The sequence below is a fragment of the Ascidia mentula genome, chromosome 6 (assembly GCF_947561715.1).
Source record: "Ascidia mentula chromosome 6, kaAscMent1.1, whole genome shotgun sequence".
Taxonomy (NCBI): Eukaryota; Metazoa; Chordata; class Ascidiacea; order Phlebobranchia; family Ascidiidae; genus Ascidia; species Ascidia mentula.
Window position 1 is genome coordinate 16,825,135 of NC_138571.1, and position 24,693 is coordinate 16,849,827.

Below are 24,693 nucleotides of genomic sequence, written 5' to 3' on the forward strand. Positions count from 1 at the left end.
GTGCTATTACTCTGATGGCATCAGGATGCACTAGGGAGGCATAAGCAGGTTTAATTGAACCCAACTCGCTCTCTGATAGTCCGGCTGACAAAAAAATAAAAAAGGTGCATTGTTGTCGACTATCAGACAATTGTGCCACAGGGCATATACTGATAAGTATAAAAAAGAAGTATTCAGGCAAATTTCCTTGCATAAGTACAGTACCAAAAGATATTTTCTTAAAAGAAACCAAAATAAATTACAACAGCAGTATAGTAAGATTCACCAAGTATCCAATATAGTAGAAGAGATTGGACACTTCTTTGTGTCAAACAATCACGAAACACCTCTAAAACTAGTCTGATTTATCAATCTTATCAGGCACATTGGGTATCTGCATTTATAGACCAACTGTCAAAGCATTTTACCTGCTAATATTCCGAGCTGAGCCAATCCAAGAGGGGTATTGAATTCAACACCCATGGCACTAATTGCTTTGCTCTTCCATACATCTATCACATCGTCGCTAAAGCACCTGACCCTTCCCAGCGTGGGCAGAGCAAATCTATACACCAAATACAAAGCATGGATGTTTGTATTAACGCCAATAGGAAAACTTAACATCAAGTCAAACTACATGTCAAGATGGAATTGGGGAAGGCAAATCTAGTTTAAGTGTTCTGAAACAAATTAACTTTTGCACTGGTAAATTTCAGGTTTCATGCTTTTCAACATTTACTAGGGAGTTATACATAAATTTCTTTTTTAAAGTTGCAGTAAAACAAAAAGTTTAGGTCCCACATTAGAAACCAAATATTTAAATAACATTTCTTTCAAAACTACTTACTTAACAGCAGTTGCTTGCAATTCGTATATATCAGCAACAGGTAAGCCACAAACCAAGTCCCCAAATGTAGCAAGATCAGAACCGGACAACCTATCGACTTGCGGAATTTCCAGGCTGTTTATGAAGTGTTGAATGATTGCTTGTTTCTGTTACAGTCAACAGGTTTTGCTTTAATAAGCAGTCAGCAGAGAGAATTTGAGTGGTCCACATGACCAATTGACAATGGTGTATATTAATATAAAGTTGCATTCCACAAAATTGTTAACTAATTTTGTTGCATAAGATTCACCACAGTCACACTGCGTTGGCAAGTAGCATGAACAGTCAACAAACATTTTATCTTCAAAGACAATCCATCTATCACAGTTAAAAATATAAAGCAAAGTGGCTCATGTAGACATTTTCAAAGGCCCTTTTTGAGTACAAACATGAAACAACCCAACATACTTTGATTGTTGGCCAGTCAAGTGTAGAAAACAATCCAACAATGTCGATGTCCACGTAGAGCTGGTCGATGTCGCTGATGTTGAACATTAGGGCAAGATGGCCGAGACTTTCAATTGTAAACTTGGTCAAGTTGCTTGCACTCGAAAACTAACGATGCAATAAAAAACATTTTCTACTCATTGACGGAAACAAAGAAGGAGGACCACATAATAATAATTTGTTGACAAATGAGAAAAATGCCTGTTGGTGGTATTGAGCTGGTTTGTACAAACCTGTTCTCACAATTTTTGAACTGGTTGTTAAACATTAATGCTTACTTATGAATTTTGCTGCTGCCCAATACCACCTAAAATTTACATGTATTGCTTCAATTCGGATTTCATGGGAGTGTGTATTTGTACTTGACCATTTTCATGAGCTACATTGCGCTGACTAACCTGATACAGGTGGTTCTTTATTAGTTGAAGTTGCTCTGGTCGCCAATTACTGTATTTTCCCAATATCTCCAGAGCATCTTCAAATATATCCGGTGCAATGTTCTGAAGGCTGTAGTCATCAAGCCAAACTACAAGAGGTCCCAGTGAATGAAGTACTTCTAAAGAAATCCCTGCAAAAAAGTGGCCTTGCAAATTATTGTATGAGAAAGCTATAAGCACATAGGGTGTGATAAGGTTTTTGCAAGAGTATAATTTAACGACAGCATGAATAATCAGAATTGTTCTTTTTTTTCTTGTGTTTCTTACATTTAGTGTTTATGCGCTTGTTGCATTATTGTTGACATAACCCTGAGGAAGTCTCGCCGGATGGCACACAAAACGTGGGTTTTAAATAAATCTTTAGAAACTTAAGTGCTAGAAGAACAATTCTGATTAATTAGTATGCTCGGAACCAAAAATAGTGGTATATGAAAATGAACCCATGAAACTGGGGTGCACAACTCAATCAAGAATGTGTGCAACTTTTGTTATATACTATCTATCATGCCAAATGTTTGTGTGTGTTTTTATGGGGTTTATGCATGAACTGGACGTTGTTTTCTGACATTTTGTGGGTGAATATTATTTTGAATCCATGGTATGTGAAATTTGGCATATAATCACACCTATTTTGTGCACCCGAGCGATAAAGTTGGTACTTTGGCCAAAGTAGTGATACAGGTTGTTCCAATGGCCCACACAAAACGGCTTCGTTCTTGTTTTGTTATGACAACTTATATTGGTTGGTATTCTCCTATTTAATACTTACCATTGCTGTTGGACATATTTTGCATCATCAATGAAACTGGTATGATTTTCGTCAAATTGAATGGGTCAAAATTTACAACAATTTCCATATTGTCCCCTTGGAGGCCAAGGTCCTTGGAAATATCAATGACGGACGAGGTTTTGTCACCAAGGAGCTTTCGTTTCATCTTTCTCATGTTTAAAGCATTGGCGTAGTGTGTCAGTTCTTGGTGCATAACACCCTATGGCAATTGGGCTATATAAATTTTGTGTCATTTTGAAATAAAATGACAAGTTGATAAAATTAGGAAAACGCTGCTGTTTACATTTATAAAGAGATCTTTGCAATATGATATCAAATAATTTTAAATAAATTGATATTGGAAACAAGGTTTTTATTTTAGACATTAACAGTGTGTTTCAGTGCATCTAAACCAGAGAGCCATAGAGTTTGTTAGTTATTTTACATTAAAAACACCAAGGGAGCATAAAAAAGCTAACCGGAGGGCTTGCAAACATTTTTGAATGGTATTTTCAACATTGAAGGAATTAGTTCAAGAAACCCTGGTTTATTTACTGGTTAAATTGAGCAATAAGATAACATCAGGCTTATTAATGGTAGGAAGCTTACACTGAGCATTTGCTGCATTCCACCAATGTTTGAAAAAACATTTAAAAATTGTCTATCTTCTGACATGTTGTAAGAGCCAAATGGCATTTGACCATCTGCTGACATGTTGGGAAAGGCAAATGGCATTTGACCAACCATTGGCATGTAAGGATAACCACTGGACATTTGGTCATCCATTGGCACGTACGGATAACTATTTGACATTTGACCATTCATTGGCATGTTAGGAAAACCACTGGACATTTGGTCATCCATTGGCACGTACGGATAACTATTTGACATTTGACCATTCATTGGCATGTTAGGAAAACCACTGGACATTTGGTCATCCATTGGCACGTACGGATAACTATTTGACATTTGACCATTCATTGGCATGTTAGGAAAACCATTTGGCATTTGGTCATCCATTGGCATGTACGGATAACTATTTGACATTATAGCATCCAGTGGCATGTAGGGATAACCATTTGGCATTTGGTAATCCTTTGGCATGTATGGATAACCATTTGGCATTTGACCATTCATTGGCATGTATGGATAACCATTTGGCATTTGACCATTCATTGGCATGTACTGATAACCACTTGGCATTTGACCATTCATTGGCATGTTAGCAAAATCATTTGGCATTTGGTCATCCTTTGGCATGTACTGATAACCACTTGGCATTTGGTAATCCTTTGGCATGTTAGGATAATCATTTGGCATTTGGTCATCCTTTGGCATGTACTGATAACCACTTGGCATTTGGTAATCCTTTGGCATGTTAGGATAATCATTTGGCATTTGGTAATCCTTTGGCATGTTAGGATAATCATTTGGCATTTGGTAATCCTTTGGCATGTGGGGAAAATGATTTGGCATTTGGTCGTCCTTTGGCATGTAGGGATAACCATTTGGCATTTGACCATTTTGCATAATGCTTTGGTTGATATGATTTTGATGGTCATCACCTGGTTCACCCTGCAAAAATTGTGCAAACTTGTATTTTCTCTTAAGAAAGAGAGAATTTCACAACCTCACCATGCAGTGTTGCTGCAAATGATCCAAAAAGTACTGGCCACTAAAAGGAGGCAACAGACGCAAGTCTGAGTTCCTAATCTTTTTTGCTATTGCTCTACACTGCCTATGACTACCAGTTCTCCGTAGTACATCCTGACTAAAGTGAAAAAAAACGTTTGTGCGATTGTCATTAAATATTAACGGATAAAATATGTTAACTAACGGCAGAAATATGAGTATGTTTCCTGGTATAACATCGCTGAGTAGTTGTGTCACATTAGTGAGCCCTTTCCTGTCCATTCGCAGGAAGAGGTAAAGTTTAACTGCTAGACAATTTGCCTGGAAAAAAAGAATGAAATAAAAACCAAAACGAAAACAGTTGTATGAAACCACCACATCACATCAATAGCATTTTTTTATATCATATATTTTTGTGATGTTCATAGGGTTTCTTAAAGTACACCAAAACTATGAATAACCTTCACCCACAAAGAATTAAAAGGGACTGCTCTTGAAACTATCTTAGTTAAATTTTCAGGACTTAATACTTTACCACATCAGGTGTAAACCTCCCATGTACTGCACTGTCTAATTCAACTATAAACTGGACAATATTTTCAAGAAGAACCTCTTGTACATCAACACAAGTAATACCAACTGCAGCCCCTCCAAGAACACTACGGAGTAACAGCAAAAGATTACAAGCCATGCACAAAACTAAACCAACTATTTACACAGACAATATTGTTACAAGACCATGAGGTCCACAGGCTTCACAGCCCAGGCATTGCAGCCTAGCTGGATCAGCAACTTTTTCCTGGCAAATTGTTAGCTTGATAGGATATATGTGATCACTAAGGACCTGCGCAGTGGGGTTATCATACCATTGCCTGAAACATTACTGCACTGTTACAAGACCTGACCGACTGTTCAATGTGATCTTGGTATCAAGCATCCATATTTAGGGATGGGCAATATAGAGTAATACACTATTCTAGAACATTCTAGAATAGTTAAATCGAATCCAGAATATCGAATGTTATTCTGTTTTTGTTTTAGATTTTGTACTGAAGCACAATATAAACATAAAAGATCTACGTGCTCGCCTGCCAAGCGACAAAGTAATTTTGTGGCTGCCAAACCTGCATGTCGATTAAACGACAGATTTGTTGACAATTGTTGTTTTAAGGAACCTTAGTTTGCTTTTATTTACGTGCAGTTTACATTCGAGGGGGATTTAAATCAATTTTTTTGCATGTGCAAATACGAAAAGTTACCACACATAGAAGATAAATAATGAAACCTATTTTTTTCGGTTTGAAGACAATTTGGATTCGGATGGTTTAAGATTCGAATCGTCCGGATTCGCTATTCTGAATTGCCCATCCCTATCCATATTGATCACAAAGGTAAGTTTTAATTGCAGTCATACTTTTGTTGAAGCCATAGCAACATAAAACATACTCCAAGCGAGACGTGAACCATGAAACCTAGGTATTCCAAGCCACAAATTTATCCACCAAGCTTTGCTAGCCCACTGGTTAGGGTGGATATGGGGGTATGTTTAGGTCTAGTAACATTGAAATACATGGACTAAAGAGCAGAAACAAAACTATGCGAGCCGTTTGCCACAGCTTATAGCAAAATTATAAAGAAAAAAGACTTACCTTATGTCATTGACATCAATGTAGGTTTTGCTAAACATTGTTTTGTAGATGTGGATTAATGCTAGACCCTTAACAAAAAGAGTAAATTTCAGACAAAAAGCATCATACACTATGGATTTCCATAACCCACTTGATCCCTTGTCCATTTCATTTGGGATATATTGTGGAAATGGCTTGGTTGGTACAGTTCTAAGCATGTGGAAGGGATATACTCGGACAGTGCTGTTTTTCTATCCAGGAGGCCATTCCTTCCTATGTTTTGGAAAATGTGGAACAACTGGAACAAAATGAATGACATACAGATTTCAGTTTGGCCTAACTAAAATTGAATCAACAATAAAAAAATGACTCTTTATTGTTAATAAACTGCTCTGTGTGCAGTGTATTGGCATTATTTAAAAAAAAAGAACTCAATCAATAAATAAACTACTTTTAGTTACTTGCTTTTGCGGGGAACCTCGGTGGTTAAAAAAGTTTCAAAATCAATCTTTTTTAGTTGTGCCAAACACACAAGAAAAGAGCAGTTTGGACTAAAGCGATTAACTGAACAATTGAGCTATAAATGCACGAATGGATAAATGACAAAATTTAAAATTTAAATAAAACAAAAATGCAGCATGAGAATGATGCAACCTCATAAACAAGATGAAACACGGTGGACTTGGAGATGTATTTCATTAGATGTTTATTTTCGGTTAACAAGTCATTCATCACCGTCCGGTCCATGGCATATAAGTTTATCTCTAGTGCTATAGTGCCAATTTCCTTCAAAGCTGTCAAGTTTTGGCTCTAAAATAAAATTGTAAGTTTGCTACAAAACATACAGCAACAAAACAGCCTAAAAACGTCAAGCGAGGATAAAAATGTCAATAATGCTTACCTGGACCTGAAACCCAACGTCGTTGAGCTTTAAGAGGATCAGTTGTTTCTGAAAAAAGGATTTTTTTTTAAATATTGCATATCACCTACATATGGTACACACCTGTTGCATTGTGAGTAATTTGTTCATGCCAATGCTTCTCATGGAGTTCTTTAAAACTTGGGATGGTATCATGTCTAAGTCTTGCAGACTGAAACCACTGATAATGGAAGAAACATTTTCAGGAAGTGTTCCTGATATTGTCGCTAGGTTATCGGCGTCAGCAAATTCTTTGGCTTTCATCTTGATTTTCTTCAAATAAAATATATTTTTTAATGCTGAGTTCATTGTAAAATTATAAAAACCTATCAGCTGTAGACAGGTGTACACAATGTTTCGACCTGTAAGGTCTTATCAGTGCAGCTGGTGACCGTGGCATATGCACTGATGAGACCTTACCGGTCGAAACAGTGTGTACACCTGTCTGCAGCTCTCATTGACTATTATGGCTCTTGTGCACATATACTATCAGCTGTATTATTGTATTTACAGGCTAAACACCCATGGCATTGTAGCCTAGTGATCTAGATACGATAGCTGTGTTCCTCTATGCTGTGGGGGGCGATTCAGCCAATCATCATGCGATTGAATAAAAGATTATTGCTATGTCATTGTAGTTGCACATGTTACACTACACAGGGTTCATTGAAAGCGTGGGCCAAAAATTATGTCAAAGCAATATGAAATTACAACTTACTCCTATTGGATAGGAATGCAAATCACATTCTTCCATTGAAGTTTGACTTCGCTGCAACAATACTTAAAATTAGATAACTTCTTTCTTCAAGAAAATAAACAATTTAACATGCTTTGCTTTATTTCAGTGACAGTTGTAAAAGAAATTCAAAAACTAGTTGGAAAAACCCTTTAAAAAGGAGAATGGTAAAATTTAAATGAAAAAATAAACTGCATTATGAGAGTTCAGCAACCTCAGTAGCACATTTGTTTGACCAAACTTTCTTGAAATTATTAGTGTGCGTGGGATTAACCAAATCCTCCAGCTCTAACGATGAGATGCTGCATATGGAGTGGCCCAGTCTAAAACATATGAAATATTTGACTTTTTCAAAAATGTATTTTCCTTGGTAAGGTGGATATGGGCTGTTTAAAAATGATGTGCCAATAGAAAATGAGGCTGCATTTGAACATTTGAAGCCAATATATGACTGAATATTTAATGACATCTTATGCTGTGAAGCTGGTTGTTAAAATTCACATCCCTTGTGTCTATGGATTGCGTAGGGCAACAATTCTATTTTAGTGTCTGAAACTTTTTTCATTAATGATTTTTTCAACAGCTCACTTCAAAAAGTTGGTCATATTTGGTGCAGATGATGTGAAGTTTAGGCTCCTCATTAGGATGTGTACCATCTGCCGAGTGTTTCTTTGGCAAAAACAGCTTTTCGATTGATTAAACATTTCTCTACCCACAAGCTGAACCACCTTCAAGTAATAAAGAACCCTGTAATGCTTTGGGCTTTTTTTATATCAATGACAATCATTGGCATAGTTTTGCACGTCAAGGAAGGTACGGCAAGTACAAAATGTTAACTTCAGAAGATCATTTGCGCGCTATATTATACAGGTTATAACATCTTTCATGTTAACAAGTGTTTTGGCCGATGATGTAAGTAATTGCTGATCGAAAAAACTTCACGAAATAATGTTTTAAATAAATGCCTTTGCGACGAACTCGGTAGTCGATTTCTCTACACAAACGATAACATGATTTCGCTTGTGTTGCGTAATTGTAGATGCTATTACGAGGCATACAAAACTGCATGTTAACCTTCTTTTGAGTGTAATTAGAGGTGCCTTCATTTTTACCGCGGGTTGAACCCGAGAAAGCAGAAAAGACGCGATGCGATTATGATGCGCGACGCGACGTTGCTTAATTCAAAAGAAGGCCGGGGGTGCGCCACACCCCTGCACTCTACACCAGTGATGACTATGCATTACTTACTTCGGATTGTTGCAGAAAGTACAGAGTCGCTGCTGGGACGTACGGCACTAAGTTACCCAATGCCATAACACTTTGTAGTGTTTGATTTTTTCCGTATGTTAATGCTTTTGCGACTGCCTCCATTTGGCTACAATTGAGAGACGACTCCCAGCCAGCTTGGCATGGCAACCTGAGAAGAATAAACCTGGACTGTAGACAGCTTTCACACAGAATGTAGATACAATCAGAACGCTTTATACACTGCACTGCAACAATATTAACTACATAAACTAAACGTGTTTCATGGACTGGAAGGGAAATCAGGATTTACAAAACATTTAAATTCATGTTGATTCATTAAATTACATACTGGTCTAAATTCTTTGCCTATGGCTTTTAACTTTCCATGTTAATTTGCTGATTTAAGGCAAAAATTAGTCCAGTCTTTAATGTTTATAGCATCAGAATAGACTTAAGATCACAAATTTCTATATGACTAAAAACTTTGCAGTTTATTAAAACGTTTTGTGTGCATTGATTTCGAAAAAAAACAGTCTTACGTTGGGAAACGACCTTGAACAATTCGGAATATCTGGCCAGGTTTAAGCATAGGCAGAAAGTCGCAGAATGTTTGTTGGAACACAAGATGTGTTGTCCTCATTTCATATTCATGAAGAATTACATCAATGATTCTTGGAGCGTTGAAGGCAGTCTCTGATGCAACCTAAAATATTACTTGTAGCTAGAACCAAAATTTTCCAAAATTTTTTTTTCAGTGTGACTTTTTGTTTCTGGAAACATTTCTGGAGGTTCATACGTGTAAAGGGTGTGCACATTTATGTACACAAGCATAGGCGTCGGTTTAGGGGTGACATGTCACCCCTCACAAACAAACAGGGGTGACAACGTATGTATTGTCACCCCTGGATTTCAGTTAAATTAAAAAGTATTGTCAGAAAAACCACACACATTATACTATCCGCTAAGCAAGTTTCAAACGACTTGTATTATTATCTTCACAATCAGGACAAACACAAGTGTCTCGTGGATTGTTACGCAACAAAGTGACACGAAACGGAATTTACGTCGGAAAAGTCACCCTTAATATTTTACAAAACGTTAAAAAATCAATGCCCATGTCCACAAGTATTATCATAATCAACACTTTGAAAAAGTAATTTAACACATAACAACATTTAGGCCAATATGAATTTACCCACACATGCAAATTCAGACAAAAAATTAAACAGATACTTGCATGTGATCCAATAGTTCATATTTTCTTACCAATAAATCAGCAACAGCTTCCAGTAATACATCATCTTGAACAGACTTCAAGAACTTTTGAAACTTTTCCGGCTGTCGCTTAACCAATGGGGATTGCAACACTGCTTTTATACTTGCTGAGGCCATAGTAGCAATGACAGTGGGCTTAAAGAAATGGCATGCTTTGATAAATTTTAGCACAGTGAAGAGTTGATCTATACCTCGACAGCAGCAAGTACAGCAACAGGAATTGTGGCAATTTGTTGTGGTGTTAAGGTTTCAAATGTAATTTGTCCCTGGAAAAACTTTAGCAGAGGTGACTCCACACCATTATGTCTGGCCACGCTATCAAGGCTAAATTGATAAACTAAGTTTTGCCAACGTCAACATGGTATAAGCACACATTGCCCTACACACTTACAATTGCAGCACAGCGTTATCCAATGAATAAGTAAAATCTAAATCAAGTAAATTATTATAAAAATGGGGTTAGGATATCTTAATATACAATTACACAAAATATACGCACTTAAGACTTCCGCAAAATCAGTAGGCTCAAAATTTCCTGCAATTTCCATTTGTGTAATAGGTGCATTCCAACCAGGCAATTGTTTTTGCACCAAAAACTTTTGTAAAGTTATTCCGCTAACATCGCCTGTATTTAAATTGTAGCTAATCAAAATCTTTTTAGTATCAAGTTTACTAAACAGAAAATGAATGTTTTTGCATGGATTTTACTCATTTTGTAAAAATCTGACATAAACCACACAAAAATAGTTTGGAACAAAATTAAAATGCACCTTTGCTACCAAATGGGCCCACATAAAGCATATCCAAGGGCATTTTGTCTACGAATTGATGGTATGATCCAAACTCAGCAAGGACTATAACAAAATCAGATTATTCAGTATGTTTTTTCGATACCAAACTTGGGTTTAAACATTTATTACCAGCCATAAACCTCACAATACATTCTTCAGCTTTGAAGTCAATCTGGCGTGCAACTAAAAATGCCACAAAATTATTTTGCATTAAAATCAAAATAATAAAAAAACCTTGGAGATCGTGAACTTGGTTGTAGCCATCTTGTATCATATCTTCTTTTCGTATGTTAGGATTCATTAGGTTTCCAAGCAGCTTGGTTCCATCTACAATACTCAGTTTATTTTTAATCATGCAGTATAACTAAACCTTTAAGTTCCCATTTCCCTACAGCGATGTAGCCTTTTACATTGCCTTAGTGAAATGAATCGTGTCCAAACCTGGTTTTGCCAGATTCTGAATGGCTTTAGCAATTTGGCCTCCAGCAAGTCCAGCAAATCTACTCATATTTCCTGTAGCTATTATCAAATCAGCAACTATGGTTTCAAAGATTCCTGTACAGATATACACCAATAAGGCCTTGTTGTGTAGTTGTCATTGATTCCACCAAACCTTACCTGTCTGCTCAGACCTTCCCCTTCTACTCCTCTTGTTTAATGAGGAAAGTCCAGCAACAAATTTGTTGAATGCACTGTTCCCTGCAGGGCAAGCATTAAGGACACAATAGTTAGCCTATATCATGTCTGCTTGCAAAAAACTTACCTTTCTTATACCCACTAGCAAATCTACCAATCATTCCACCCACTATGGCAGACATGGATGTAACCGATCTTACACTTGCAATAAACTGTTCATCAAGATGAGGAAACATTGTACCTGAGATTACAGAGTGATAGCATAGCTTATGAGGTAAAGTCAAGACTACTTTCCTATAAATCTTTGATGTACTTTCCGACAGCAACGTACAAAAAGTCTTTGAACTTATGCTTACCGAGATTCAACTTCGCAGTCTTGTGGTTTTCCAGATTAAAAGCCACAGAATTTATGAATGGTGCCATGCTGTTTAGAAGATTGGAGATCTTGGATTGCATGATATGGTCTTTATGTAAATATTAGTCTATTTATAACAAAGATTGTATTATATATTTCATATCAGTGACTATGAAGGTGGTATGCATGGTACATCGAAAATAATCCCAAAATTTTATCTTGCAGTGGTTTTGTATGTATGTTGGAACATTTTCCTGGGTGTCAAATGCATTTGATACTGTGGGTCGTATTAACCTACCATATTTACTTGATTGCAAGCCGCCGCTTATAAAGTTTTTTAACTTACGGTCTGTGATGTTTACATCCGAGAAAATTCACCTTTAACTCTCTCTGCCGTAACCAATATGTTTTTTCAAACAAAGTTACCAGTGTACCTGGTATGTTTAAACAACAGATTTGTTGACAATTTTTGTTGTAGGGCAGCTAAGCTGGCCTTATAAATTAATTTTTAACATTGACGCATGCAGCTAACATTCAAGTAAATATGGTACCTAGATTCCATGCAAGGCAGACAATTTTACATCTAACGACACAGGTGATATTTCATTGGGCTTATATTCGTAGCACCGTGATTATTTTGTCACATTATCACTCCATTATAAGTGTTATTGAACTTATTAATCAAAATTGCTGTTCTCACAATTAAGTTTCTGAAGTTATTTTTTCGAAACCGACGTTTCGTCTGCCACCCGGCGAGACTTCCTCAGGGTTATTGAACCTGTTTGGTAGGCATGAAAAAATTGGTAGTCTTTCATCTTGATGCCAACGTGAAACTGATTTGACCTGTCAGTTGCCAGTTTAACACCTAGTTTATGGCTTTTTGCGTCCTTGCATACCATACTACATAATACACCAAGGCAAATAAAGACTACACAAAGATGATGTGACAAAAGCACAAAGAGATAAAAAAACTTCTATTGGTATTGTCATAGGAATTGTGATGTCACACTTACAACTTGGATGACGAGGAAATTCAAATTTTCCCAGCAGCAGTTGTCTCAATTGTTTTACATTGGATATTTTTTGAAACTGAAACTCAACTTCGTTTTTCTCTTCTTTGCCTGCACCCAAAAAAGACAACAGTTTTCAATTGGAAAAATTGGAAAAATTTTGACATGCTGAGAGGTGTTTCCAAGCCCAACCTGCCCCACCAGCAAAACAAATAACACAGCAACATAGACTATTATGTCAAATTTTAAAAGATTGTTCTAATTAAGTATATATTTAATGTTCGTGTATATATTAAATTTTTTATTAGGTGTGCAATTGGTGAGTTTAAATTCACAAGCTAAACAAACTCCTGAAAAAAAATGTGCGTTTATACATGCATAAATTAATTTTTACCTGCAAGAGAACCAATGGCTCCAGCAATTGTTCCAAGTCCAGATAGCATTGGTTTTGCTTCACTAAAACCTAAGATCATGAATGTATATACTCGAAGTAAGAAAACAAATTTATGCTATTAAATGGTCCATAAGGAAAGGTAGATAATGGTCCACCAATGAAGCCAACAAATTTTGAAGAAAGTTTGTCATCAGGTGAGAAACAAAGCTACAACTCTTTAGTAAATCATTTGCCAAACCAGAAGCTTGTCAATTCCCATATCCATGTTGAAAAGTTACAATTGTTACACTCAACTAAAAAGTATGCTGGTTTGAACTAGATTGGGAAAAAAATCGTCCGTTTCGTCACTTAAAATTTACTGATAATTTGCACAATAAAAATTAGGTAATACATTAACACACAGAATTTGTGATTATCCATGCAATTAACGAATGCTGAAACAAATCGTCAGCGCATATCACAAACTTTCCAATCTGGGATATAAATGCAGAATATTTAGGTTTGAAAAACAACATACAAGATGCAGTAGCGCTAAACTTTGGGCTTACAGGGTATGTTTGCTTAAAAAGGGAAAACACTTGTCCCTTAAATAGCATAGTACCATTACCCATCAATCAAACATCTTTAAATAGCAAACCTGGGTCCATCATATTATGGCTTGCAATAATATTTCCTATCATCCCCCCAACCATTCCACTAAGAAGCGCAGCTTGATCATCTGGAAATAGTGAGGCCAATAATACATTTGACTTAATGACATGACCACACACAAACTCACCAAAATTTTGGACATGTCTGTTTTGGATTTTGCACACATACGGACTCAGTTTTGTAAATACCATTTCCAAGTCATATAAAGCAGTTGCATCACCGAGGAATATGGGCACTTCATAGTAAGTGCTGTTATTAAACTACTTAGTATGTGTATATTGCAAAATGTCTTAGTGCTGTCTTATTTTACGATAAATGTTGAAAGATGCTAATGGAAAAACAGGATATTTTTTCAGTCAAAGATTGCTCAAAATCATTTTTTGATTTTGTTTTAAAAAATGTTTACCTCCGTCTGTAGTAGGCACTTCTTGCATTGCTTCTTTGGCTGAGTCAAGCAACGCATTAACTCGCATAGAATCTAGCAAAACAAATTACTTGCAGCATACCATCTCTCGTGTATTCACGTTTTCCTACCTGGTAGAATTTCAATCGCTTTAAGCATGGTAGAAAAACTCAACTCTGTATATTTCGCTATATTCTCATCTGAACAAGTTTCAGGGTTTAGGATATTAAGTTACACATTTTTACACAAAAATATAATACCAACCAAGTGCAGTCGCCTTGCCCCAATCTTTCGCTGTAAAAAATGAGCTACGTTAACAACAACAAGAAGGCGTGTGGAAAAACTAAAAACTGCGTAGAAGCTGAACCAAAATAATGTACAAGAGAGTTATTTGATGCAAAAAAAATTAAGGAACGTCTCATAGTTTATTGAGTCTTCCGCCTACAGTCAACAAACAAAAGCGTAACTAAAACTTACCAAACATTATAAAGTAGAAAATCAAATACAATAATGACGATTGCGAACAGATTCGCGGAAGTTGAAGCTTGACATCTCTAGCCATTTTGTTCTGCTGACGACTACTGGTTAAGGGTAAGCAAAAATGTTGTCTGCTTATATCGCCATTCAACCGCAACCAGTGCCTGTGATTGGACCAATTTTCCACGTGATTTGTAGGCAATGGACGCGTGCTCGTCGAATGCAATTTGGTTCGCTTTTGTGAAAATTTTTTATTCCTATCATCTTAAAAAAACATTCATAATTCGTTTTCTGCAGTCAATCCAAAGAAAAACTGAGTAAATGTAAGCCTCTTATCCTAGCGTTTGTCTTGGCGCACATATTTACACAAATTGATGTCATTTTTAAAAAAAGTTTCTTTCCACCCACAGCTACCACAAAAAACTGTTTGTGAGAACTTTTATTAAAAGAATGGACTATTAAATGTAAAAGCAAATTGGTATTACACGTATAGCGCCGACGTTCAGGTCATTGAATTAGATTGCGGGTACCGTACCACACTTGGACAAAAGGAGTAACAAAGACACAAAAGCAATGACAGAATTTGGCTCAGATATGTCTGGAATCGTCACATTTCATTTCAGCATTTTTTTAAATCGCATTAGGTTACAAAAAAATTACAAAACATTTAAATAATTGCACAATTAAGTAAGTAAAATGGCAAAGAAAAATTGTAGTTCATAAGCGATTGCCACAAATACATGACATTTTATGTATATACGTGCATTTAATAAGCTTGTTAATGCATATACATTACAGTGATATTCACATAGATTGGCGAATTACCACAGTAACTTGTTTCATTAAACAAAAAAACAGGCATTTATCATACATTGACATTGAAGTTGAAGAAAGAACATTAGCGTCATTGCACAGCTTGGTGAATTTTGTCTTAAGCTTGCTGTGAACACATTAAAACGACATAAAAACTGTTAAAACCAAAATAAATAAATAAAAATGCGTGTTGGTTAAAAATTTTATCATTCATATTTGACAACATATTAAAATTGTGTAAGCTGTATGACAGCCAAGTTACCAACATTAGTTAATTTCTGCGGTAATACACTAAACACTCAAACAGCTCATGTAAATAATAAACAAGTGTAGGTTGCATAAATTGCCCTTTTTGTCTGTTTTGCATAATAATTGCATAACTTAGACCTGTTGTAATACAATACTAACAAAACGGAATTAAAACGAACGACTAGTTTGAAGAACACATGATGCTTGCTTTAATTGGGGTGACTGTTGCTTGCAGAGGCTCATGCGCAATTGCCTCTCCATCCACAGTAAGAAGCCCAGTTCGATTTGTGAAAGGTTCCAACCTAAATGCCTTGCACGGCACTACCATTGTGCTTTCTGGTGATATTCCTAAATGGGTGCCATCAGCTATACTAAGCAGTATGTTCAAAAGCTGTCTTCTTCCCTGCAATGTGACAGTACTATGATCACAGTGATAATTTTCAAAGCTATGTTGTTTTCCAGTAAATGTCGGTATGTTTGGCAGGGGATTATTAGTGTGAGTGGTAAGTACAAGCCCTTATAGAAAGCATTATTATTTAACACACAAAACAGGGTCCAAATAGTTTTAAAAATATATTTTTTGTATACTACCATGCCCATAATGCTATCAAAATGTGCATCGAATGTTTTACAAAAAGAGAATGAAAACAAGTCCTGGCATCAAATCATGTTCATTAAACACATGTTGCTTACCACATCACTTTTTAGGCAATACAGGTAAATGACATCCTCATCAAGCCGTGCTTGTGGCATCATGAACATGTCCTTCCCAACATGCGATAAATAAACAGGCATGATCCAGACAAACTCTCCTTCAATTGACAACCACTTTGTTGGCAATGATTCATGCAAAGATGAAGACAAATGGTATTTGTTTTGGGAATCTTTGGACAAAAGTGGACAAGACTCTTGCTTCTCCTTTTTTTCAGGTGATCTAAATTAGCATAAAATTTGTTGGCAAGGGTTGCATGAATTTGGTCTTGTCTTGTGGGTACAAAAGTGATGTGTTTAATAAATGGCAGCAACGAAATTGTATTGCAATCTTATTCATCTATACCAGTGGTTTCCAACCTTCTTGGTAATGACGGACCCCTTTTATGAAATCATTCAGTCCACGGCCCTACATAAATCTACCTGGACGTTTTGTCGGGAACTATGTCAAAATAAAGGATGAAAGTAACATCACAAATAAAAATGTTTAGGAAACAGAGTTAAAACAAGGACCCCCTGAAACCATTATACAGGCCCCTTGCTAATCCCTGAACTTTGGGTTGGGAACCACTGATCAATGCACAAAGCTCATTCCTTATCTCAATTGATACAGAACATCTCACATACATCCTTTTAAATTCAGTTCCAAGCATGTTTGAATTTGTATTGGTGTTGCTTTCGGTGATTTCCAAATTCTTAAAACCAAAGATCAATTAAAAAACACATGTAAAATTAAATGCTTTATACTGAAAGTTAGAAGTGCTAACAACAGATTTACTCAGAATAAAGAGACTCAGTTTCCTTATTCTCAAAATGGTTATTTTATATTAAAAGAAGTTATTTTGTAATTAGCAAAACTGAAACGGTGTTGTTTCAGTAAGGCACATAGTTTTAGTTGAAAACAATTTGCGTACAAACCTCAGCTGGAAGATATGATACCATGCCATGGTATTTCCTGAGGTTTGCAACTCTTACTGCACATCCAACTGTAAACCTTGCGTTCCCTAAACTCCTGGATAAACAAAAAGAGCAAAATTGCACTAAAACGACTCGCTTAAGTTGTACTTCACAAACCTGTACTTTTCGCTTTCAATGTCCACATCAGCTACGAACCCCCAGCCGACGTTTAGAAATGAGTAGTAGTTCTTTTTTGTTTGTTGAATATAAACAAGTGAAAGGTCCCGTACTTTTCCCTTCAACACTTCGAACAACGAATCTGTAATCAAGTCACTGGAATCATGTTGTCTGAAAAACAAAACAACAATGTGTTTCATGTAAATATTGTGCCAATGGCAATGTTCAATATTTTGTTCTCAAGTAGTAAAGAATGAAGCAGTAGCCTGCTTTGCTGTAATAAAGAAATATGCTCGAAAACCAATGTATTGTTTCAAGTAAGTTTATTAGTACTTCAAGAACATATTCAAGGTAGGTTTATTTGCCTGTTTTTTAATACAACAACACACACAATCAATGCTTTAAATAGATTTTAATTAAAAATTATTCACATGACCACAAACAAATTATATGCCACCTGGATCATACTGTAGAAAATTAACATTTGAGAAGAATATTCTAGAACATTAAATTAACAGCATACAAACAATAATTTGTATAAAATATACACACATAATATGACAAATGAAATAGAAAATTTTAAAAATACACTTTATTGTCATGTTTGTCATTAATTCATTGTGTTGTCTGCAAGCATTGTTTCATGATAAAACAATCAATTAAATGCAGGTTTTGTGATATAGGTCAAGAAGAATGCAACAATTGAGCACAATATAGATGCTGAAAGGTAACGTGCATATCACAAAGAACATATATTTCAACCAGTACCGATTGACATTCATTTAAAAATTGGGTAATACTGAACAGTGCTGGAAAAGATGTCATGAAAGGCCTGTTAAGAGGTATTAATAATAACAAAACACTTGTGTCATTTCTATTAATTTTTTCATCCCACTTAACAACTCAAATTGGCCATTTTCATGGTTTTGATTCACAGGTAAATTTTCATCTTTTGATCCCACTTTTTGCATTTGCGAGGTAAAGATTTCTTTACTTTAAACTCACATTGGTGCCCAAGACATTATAATTATATGTAGGAACTAGCAAAACAGTTAAGGTAGAGGTTAAAGTTTTGCTTCAGGGTGCACATGCCTACAAAAATGCAGTTGACGTTCTCAAGAAGGCAAGAACAAAAATTTGCATAAATTTTGTAAGATACCGAAGCTCTTTATATGCCATGCGTAAATGATAAATGGTAAACAAACATGTGCTGCTTGTGCAGGACCAAATGCAGAATGACAAAATGTATAGGGGTACCACGCAGCAATTTTGTGTCATTTATGTACAACATTCGGTAGCCAAAAGAGGTAACAAAATTAAAATTTATACAAGCAAGTTTCAAGGAACAACAAACACTGGCAAACAAATCAATAGAAAATATTGGCTTTTAAGTACACAGAGCAGCAAAAAGTTTCATGTAGCAGAGAAAAATATTGCCACACTTCAGTAGCATCATTGTGTACATTATAGGTATATTTTTTACAAATTGTATCTGTGTAATATTTAAGTGCCTCGTTAATTTATTCATACTTTGGTCACAACTTTAAAATAAAAGCTTTTCGCTGCACCAAAGTACTAAATTCCACTCACAAATACCCTTCCTAGACCCTGGTGCACTTGACACTGTACCACCCCATAAGGAATCCTTTCACCATCGTATGTCATAATTTCTGAATGCTTTGTTAATGGCACAAGTCTGAATGCCTTGCATTGAGTAACAATCAGATCAGAGGGTTCCGACGTCTCTGAAGTGACGCCGGTTCCGGTTTCCATGGAGTCCCACACTTTCATGATTTTGCGACGTGAAATTGTTGATTTCATTTGAGTCAAGTGTATGTTACCATCACACAGCTTGCTTTGCTTGTGGTAAATCAGCCCATTGGCTATATTGGACAGACTGATAGCAGATACTTGTACGCAGTCAGTCTCAGAGGACACCCAGTTTGCAGGTGTTGAAGTATCCAATCTGGGCAACAGATGGTTTTGCAGTTGGGTTGGAGGTGCGTCGCCAATGTTGGAAGAGAAGTTTTCATCAAAGTTGTCGCAGCAGTCTTTGCTTGGCAAGTAACTGACATTTACTTTGTACTGACGTTTGGATATTATTCTTAATAATCCATATATGGTCGATCGTAACTCCCCGCCTAGAAAACGTATCCTCTCACTTTCAATGTCAATGTCAGATATGAGGCCAACCACAAAACCAAGAATGCCATAAGTCGTCTTGGTCTGTTTTTTTGCCTCTTGATCAAGGGTTTCCATTGACAATATGTCGATCGGACACACCTTGCCACGACATATTTCAAATGTTGAGGATGTGATGAGAGCCGGGGTGGGATGGCACCTGCATGAAAATAGCATGAAAAGTAACATCACCAAAAAAAAACCTTCTTTACATATATTTCACACACATTTATTTTCTTATTTTTGCACAAACATTGACTGCAAATTATCACGAAACAAAGTGGACACACAAAGCAGCCAATTTACATTTTTGTGCCAAATCACATGTGTAAAACAGGAAAATTAAGGATATAAAAAAGTGCAACTTGTATAGCGCTAAAAGCAGCCTTGTAGCACATTTCTCAGAGTAATCTGGAAATTATGATCATTGGAACTGTGTCAGTTGATGATTGACAGCGTATGCAATGTATTTGCTTTTCAGTATTGTCCAGAATTATCTTTGCAAACAAGTTGTGCAAGGTTACCAATGGGGAAATTGGGCAGCTTTCCAAATGTACACCCATTTTCTGGTTGCGTTTGAGGAATTGTCCATTATACAAACATACATATTAGTTAAGCAAGTCAGCCCAATTTTATGGCTTGCATACATGAAACAAGGAAAATGCAGGCCATTTGACGTCACACACAAATGTGTCATGACACAACATAATGAGTGCTTTTGTTATAAGACCTGATCATGTTTTAAATTTAGTCATGACTACATGTCATGTGAAAGTTTATGGTTGGTGTTTTACGGGGTCACGTCCCACAAGGTTTTTAAGCAATCGGCTCGCGAAAACAAAAAAGTGCAGCCCTTCAGTTTACCCTTAGTACTCTGACAAAGCACCACATGACAATACTTAATCATGTCTATAATGGTTGTTTAGAACAAGAAGTAGACTTGTGACCAGACATTATTTTTCAAAGTTTGCCACTAGGAAACAAGCAAATAGGGGGTGATTAATGCGGCAAACACTTGAAACAACAGGATGTTTCAATGAACAAGGGCTGCTTGTAGTTACCGATTTGCTTGTGGTTAAAAAGTGCCTTCAAAACAATTACTGGTTTGGCGACCATAGGATTTAACTAGAGTGCATGTGTGTGACTGTATTACAAAAACATAGCAAGCATTCTTTCATCAATGGGTAATCATGCAAATTAGAAAACCAATTAAAAAGCACCTTTGAACAATTGTCTCGCACAACGTCTCACCTAATAATAGACCGGATGGTTTCTACTTCTTATTCCACAGATCCAGAGCACAACTAATATCTCACTGACTTCATATCATCTCTTGTCTATTTCTGCCATTTTAACCGAGCAAATGCACAAAAAGCGGCAGGAACAATAAACTATGCTTTTTCACGAAGGGTTGGAATCCAAACCCCTGCTCTTTTGGCATCACATGATTCTACTAACTAACAGTTGCGACATGCATTTGAAAGATAATCTCTGTTTAAGCTAAACCACACCCAAAGGAAATCCTACATTTGGTGTAACTTTGTGAACTTGGTTCTCCCGCATACATGTTTGGGGCTTGTAAGATTTTTTATTGCTTTATTTGAAAAGGATTTCTTTAAAAATTTTACAAAAAAAATTAAAAAACTCTGATGTATTATGTAAAAAGTTTATATTTAATTGCTGCAAAATGTCTGTATCATACAGAAATCATCAACTTTGTTTTAAAGATGCACGATCATTCAATAATCATCAGATGATACATCATGACAAACATGAATGTGGATTAATGAAAGGCATAAGACATGCAACTGAAGTTCTCAACATGCAATTAAACCTCTATGTATGGTTATATGAAGTATGCATAAGTCAAGGAAGTGAAACACTGCCAGGAGAACTACAGTTTGAACAGTGAACTGATTTTTCATAGGGATTAATCTTTGTTCTTTGTACAACGGTGACAGATCTACTGTAGGAATCAACTCTATCCACATGAAAAGCTGTTAACGCATGGGAGCACTCATACACTAACTACATGACATATGTTTTGTTTTCTATCTGCCAAATATTTGTTATCTTATTTTTGGGGGTGACATCTTGGTTTAACATCGTTGGAAAATAACAAACACATGATTGAGGGCAACCCCAGGAAAATACTTTCTAACATGTTGTTAATTTGCGTGTCATTGTCAAACCAATGTCCTACGTTGTATGTTGCCCCTAATAACCCTGTGTTAAACGGAAGGTGAACTACACAAGAAACCTAGTCATTAACATACTTTGCCAGAGTTCGCATATCAAGTCCGATAGGATGAAACTATAAGCAAGAACATCAAACAAAACTTCATACCCTTGCTACTGAAAGACCAGCAAGCATAAGATGCATTACAATAAGTCAAAACAAAACCATGAACAAACAGTGGGGTTTGAGGACTTACCCAGTGGACGCATACACAATAGAAGCAGCTAAAGCGTTGCCTGAACCACCAGGGACGATCCCGATTGGAGTTTTAATAGCTTCGGCCCAATCAGTCCGGTCCATCAGGCCGTTAAGTACCTTAGGAAAGTTTTTTCATGGGGTTACGTTTGTTTAGTTAGGAACATACTGCATGTAAAGTTATCACCATTTGTCTAGGGGATAGGATTTGGCAGGAAATGACATGACATAAAACCGGAAATTCTGGTTTCATTCATAGTACTTTTTTTAAAATTTAACATCTGTCAATGCCATAATATGTGGTTGTTTGCATGTAATTTTTTTCACATACACAGAACAAGTCATATTAAAATTATTATAATTTGCAAACACTTTTTATTATTTTGTAAGCTGCATTTCTATAATATTTCTAAATCATAACATTTGTTTAATTTGTGTAGATCATTATCATATTATATGGTTTAACCTCACAGCTTAATCATTTAACCAATATCTCTGCAATTATTTTCCATACTCCTCTTACCTCATGAACCAATCCATCACCAGATACAATCACTATTCCATCACATTCTTGTATGTTAAGGTCTTTTGCTAATACCCGTGCATGTCCAGGATATGCTAAAACCAAGTAAAAGGGTTTTAGTGTCATGTTTTGTTGGGTGTTGTAAGATCCGGGGTCCACTAGGTTTGGTATACCTAACAACTAAAAACCTAAATTTGTGTGTTATGTATATAGGTAATGTCAAGAAATATAAAAAAATATATTGTGTATAAAATTTTATTGGGATTTATGAAGAATAAGACCCATTTTAGTTAAAAAAAGAAACATACAGATAAATACCAGTTTCAAAGACAGTGTGCTGTATTTCAGATTCAGCAAACATTTTCTTCACATTAGATTTGTATATTTGCATAGACTTTCCTTGTCCACTGAATGGGTTTATGTACACCACTAAGTTGCGACGTTCAGGTTCAGGAAGGTTTTTCACTAAACAAGTCATTTGCTATTAAGTCTTTAAAGTTATTTTTGTTGTTTTGCAAGTCAAGAGTGGCCATGTCAATTACCTTGATCAGCAGTAATATGATGGCCAGTGATCAGGTGCTTTATTGCACGTTTCCATGCTTCTGCCGTTTTCCTGTTGTCTTCATCAGATGTGGCACCTTGAACAGGTATTCCTAAGGATCTGTACAAAATTTACCATGAAAATGTTCTGTTAAATACATGCAAAATCAGTCGGCATATTATAAAAACTTTGATATGAAATGTTAACAAACTTTTTACAGTTTAATTTAATATTTTATATACTGTAATTTTACACAAAAACATATCATTATTTGCAAAAAGAGACCAAGTTTTTTTTTTAAGTTTATGACATTGTGTTGATTTGAATAAAAAAACATTTTAAAAGTTATGTATTTATTTACCGTGATATCTTTTGGCGAACCTCTCCTTTCATAAATTTTTTCTTTAGAGGATATGCGAATATACAAATGTGCCATTTTGCCGAAGTTGTACAATTTCCTTCTGTGACATGGCATCCTGTAAAACGACATGTCTTAATTATAAACAAAAGACAACAGTGCAAAATAAAAACACATGTATATACTGCATGATTGTAAATTTTCGCATTGTTTGCTCATTTTGTGAATAAAAAAAAGCTATGGAAAAACTTACCAGTAACATCTTTCAGATTTATAATTTCTTCTTTTTGTGATTGGGTGTTGGCCTTATGTGGTGTTATGATGATGGAATTTGTTGTGAGTTTTGCAACTACCGCATAGTTTTTTGGATACAACAAAAACTCAGTATTAAGTAATGTCTCATTCTGTCCATTTTGATCCATTATAAAAACAAAACTACTCTTTTATTCTGTGCCTGCAAATCACAACATGACAATTTAATGCAAGTCATCGTTTAATTGTACATTTCCGGCTTAGAAAACAAGTTCAATGAAGACAACAATGCAATACCAAATTTTTCTGAATAAATGAGTGGCCAAGTCAGAAAATTGACAATGACCAAGGTGCAGGTAAATGTAACACTATTGCTAGAATGTTGACATTAGAAGGTATATTATTAGATCATATTAAACACTTCACCAAATAAAAACTTCATAACATTATCCTAATACCACATTGACTTGCACTAAATAGGAGTTAAGAACTACCTGATGCTGTACCTCCTGAGCCAGGGGCTATTTCATTTAAACAAAATTTAGCCTTAGGACATAATTAAAATTTGGTGAAACTTATCTTTAATATCTCGTTTGGCCCAGAGATTTGAAAAACGGGTGTAACGAATTTTAAAATATAAGCTCAACTTCTGGTTTCAGCACAAATTTTTGGTCATTAGTCGCTAATTATTTCAACAACAAAATCAACTTTTGATAAAATAAGAGAAAAATTCCAGCTAAATTAACAAGTCCATTTCATATGCAAACAACACTCATAGTACAGACGCTAAAAGTACCACAAAATACGACTCTTCGTCGCGTTACATTTAACAAGCGAACGCGTCAACACAACATTCCCAACCAAACAAACACGCTAGCCGAAAA

The 24,693-nt window shown here is 35.8% G+C and overlaps 2 protein-coding genes across 3 annotated transcripts; both read right to left on the reverse strand.

Moving 5' to 3' along the window:
* Position 1: 1 nt before the first annotated feature.
* On the reverse strand, positions 2-14,355 carry LOC145907326 (uncharacterized; the record flags this gene model as incomplete). The annotated part of the gene is made up of 35 exons (XM_082994748.1): positions 14,328-14,355; positions 14,200-14,271; positions 13,780-13,860; positions 13,143-13,211; positions 12,752-12,859; positions 11,740-11,847; positions 11,511-11,624; positions 11,366-11,446; positions 11,189-11,302; positions 10,982-11,074; positions 10,877-10,930; positions 10,727-10,810; positions 10,456-10,581; positions 10,348-10,384; positions 10,148-10,280; positions 9,948-10,091; positions 9,221-9,384; positions 8,682-8,850; positions 8,022-8,161; positions 7,648-7,756; positions 7,416-7,466; positions 6,782-6,970; positions 6,680-6,727; positions 6,514-6,588; positions 5,800-5,867; positions 4,686-4,809; positions 4,356-4,471; positions 4,154-4,289; positions 3,128-4,093; positions 2,519-2,738; positions 1,711-1,880; positions 1,274-1,420; positions 827-972; positions 408-544; positions 2-84 (listed from the first exon to the last, which is right to left on the reverse strand). Coding segments are annotated over exons 1-35 (4,704 nt in total), but the record flags the coding sequence as incomplete, so codon positions are not given.
* Positions 14,356-15,108: 753 nt separating this feature from the next.
* LOC145905940 (sphingosine kinase 1-like) lies at positions 15,109-24,007 on the reverse strand. 2 transcript variants are annotated; one of them, XM_082993270.1, is made up of 11 exons: positions 23,811-24,007; positions 23,561-23,675; positions 23,201-23,319; positions 22,977-23,123; positions 22,659-22,753; positions 22,137-22,255; positions 17,521-17,691; positions 17,365-17,458; positions 17,074-17,141; positions 16,429-16,669; positions 15,109-16,138 (listed from the first exon to the last, which is right to left on the reverse strand). In XM_082993270.1, exons 1-11 carry the CDS (start codon positions 23,977-23,979, stop codon positions 15,917-15,919), a joined length of 1,560 nt encoding a protein of 519 aa, XP_082849396.1. In that variant the 5' UTR covers positions 23,980-24,007; the 3' UTR covers positions 15,109-15,916. The 2 variants fall into 2 exon arrangements, with proteins under 2 accessions (XP_082849396.1, XP_082849397.1); XM_082993271.1 differs by lacking the exons at positions 15,109-16,138; positions 16,429-16,669; positions 17,074-17,141; positions 17,365-17,458; positions 17,521-17,691 and adding an exon at positions 17,758-19,861.
* Between the last annotated feature and the right edge of the window lie 686 nt (positions 24,008-24,693).

Excerpts from the sequence above, each read along its gene's own strand:
- LOC145905940 (XM_082993270.1), bottom strand. The coding sequence starts at position 23,979 with ATGGATCAAAATGGACAGAATGAGACATTACTTAATACTGAGTTTTTG. Across the intron at positions 23,320-23,560 it reads GTTCGCCAAAAGATATCACG|ATCCTTAGGAATACCTGTTC; the intron begins GTAAATAAATAC and ends AATTTTGTACAG. Across the intron at positions 16,670-17,073 it reads GGAACTGAATTTAAAAGGAT|ATCACCTGAAAAAAAGGAGA; the intron begins GTATGTGAGATG and ends ATGCTAATTTAG.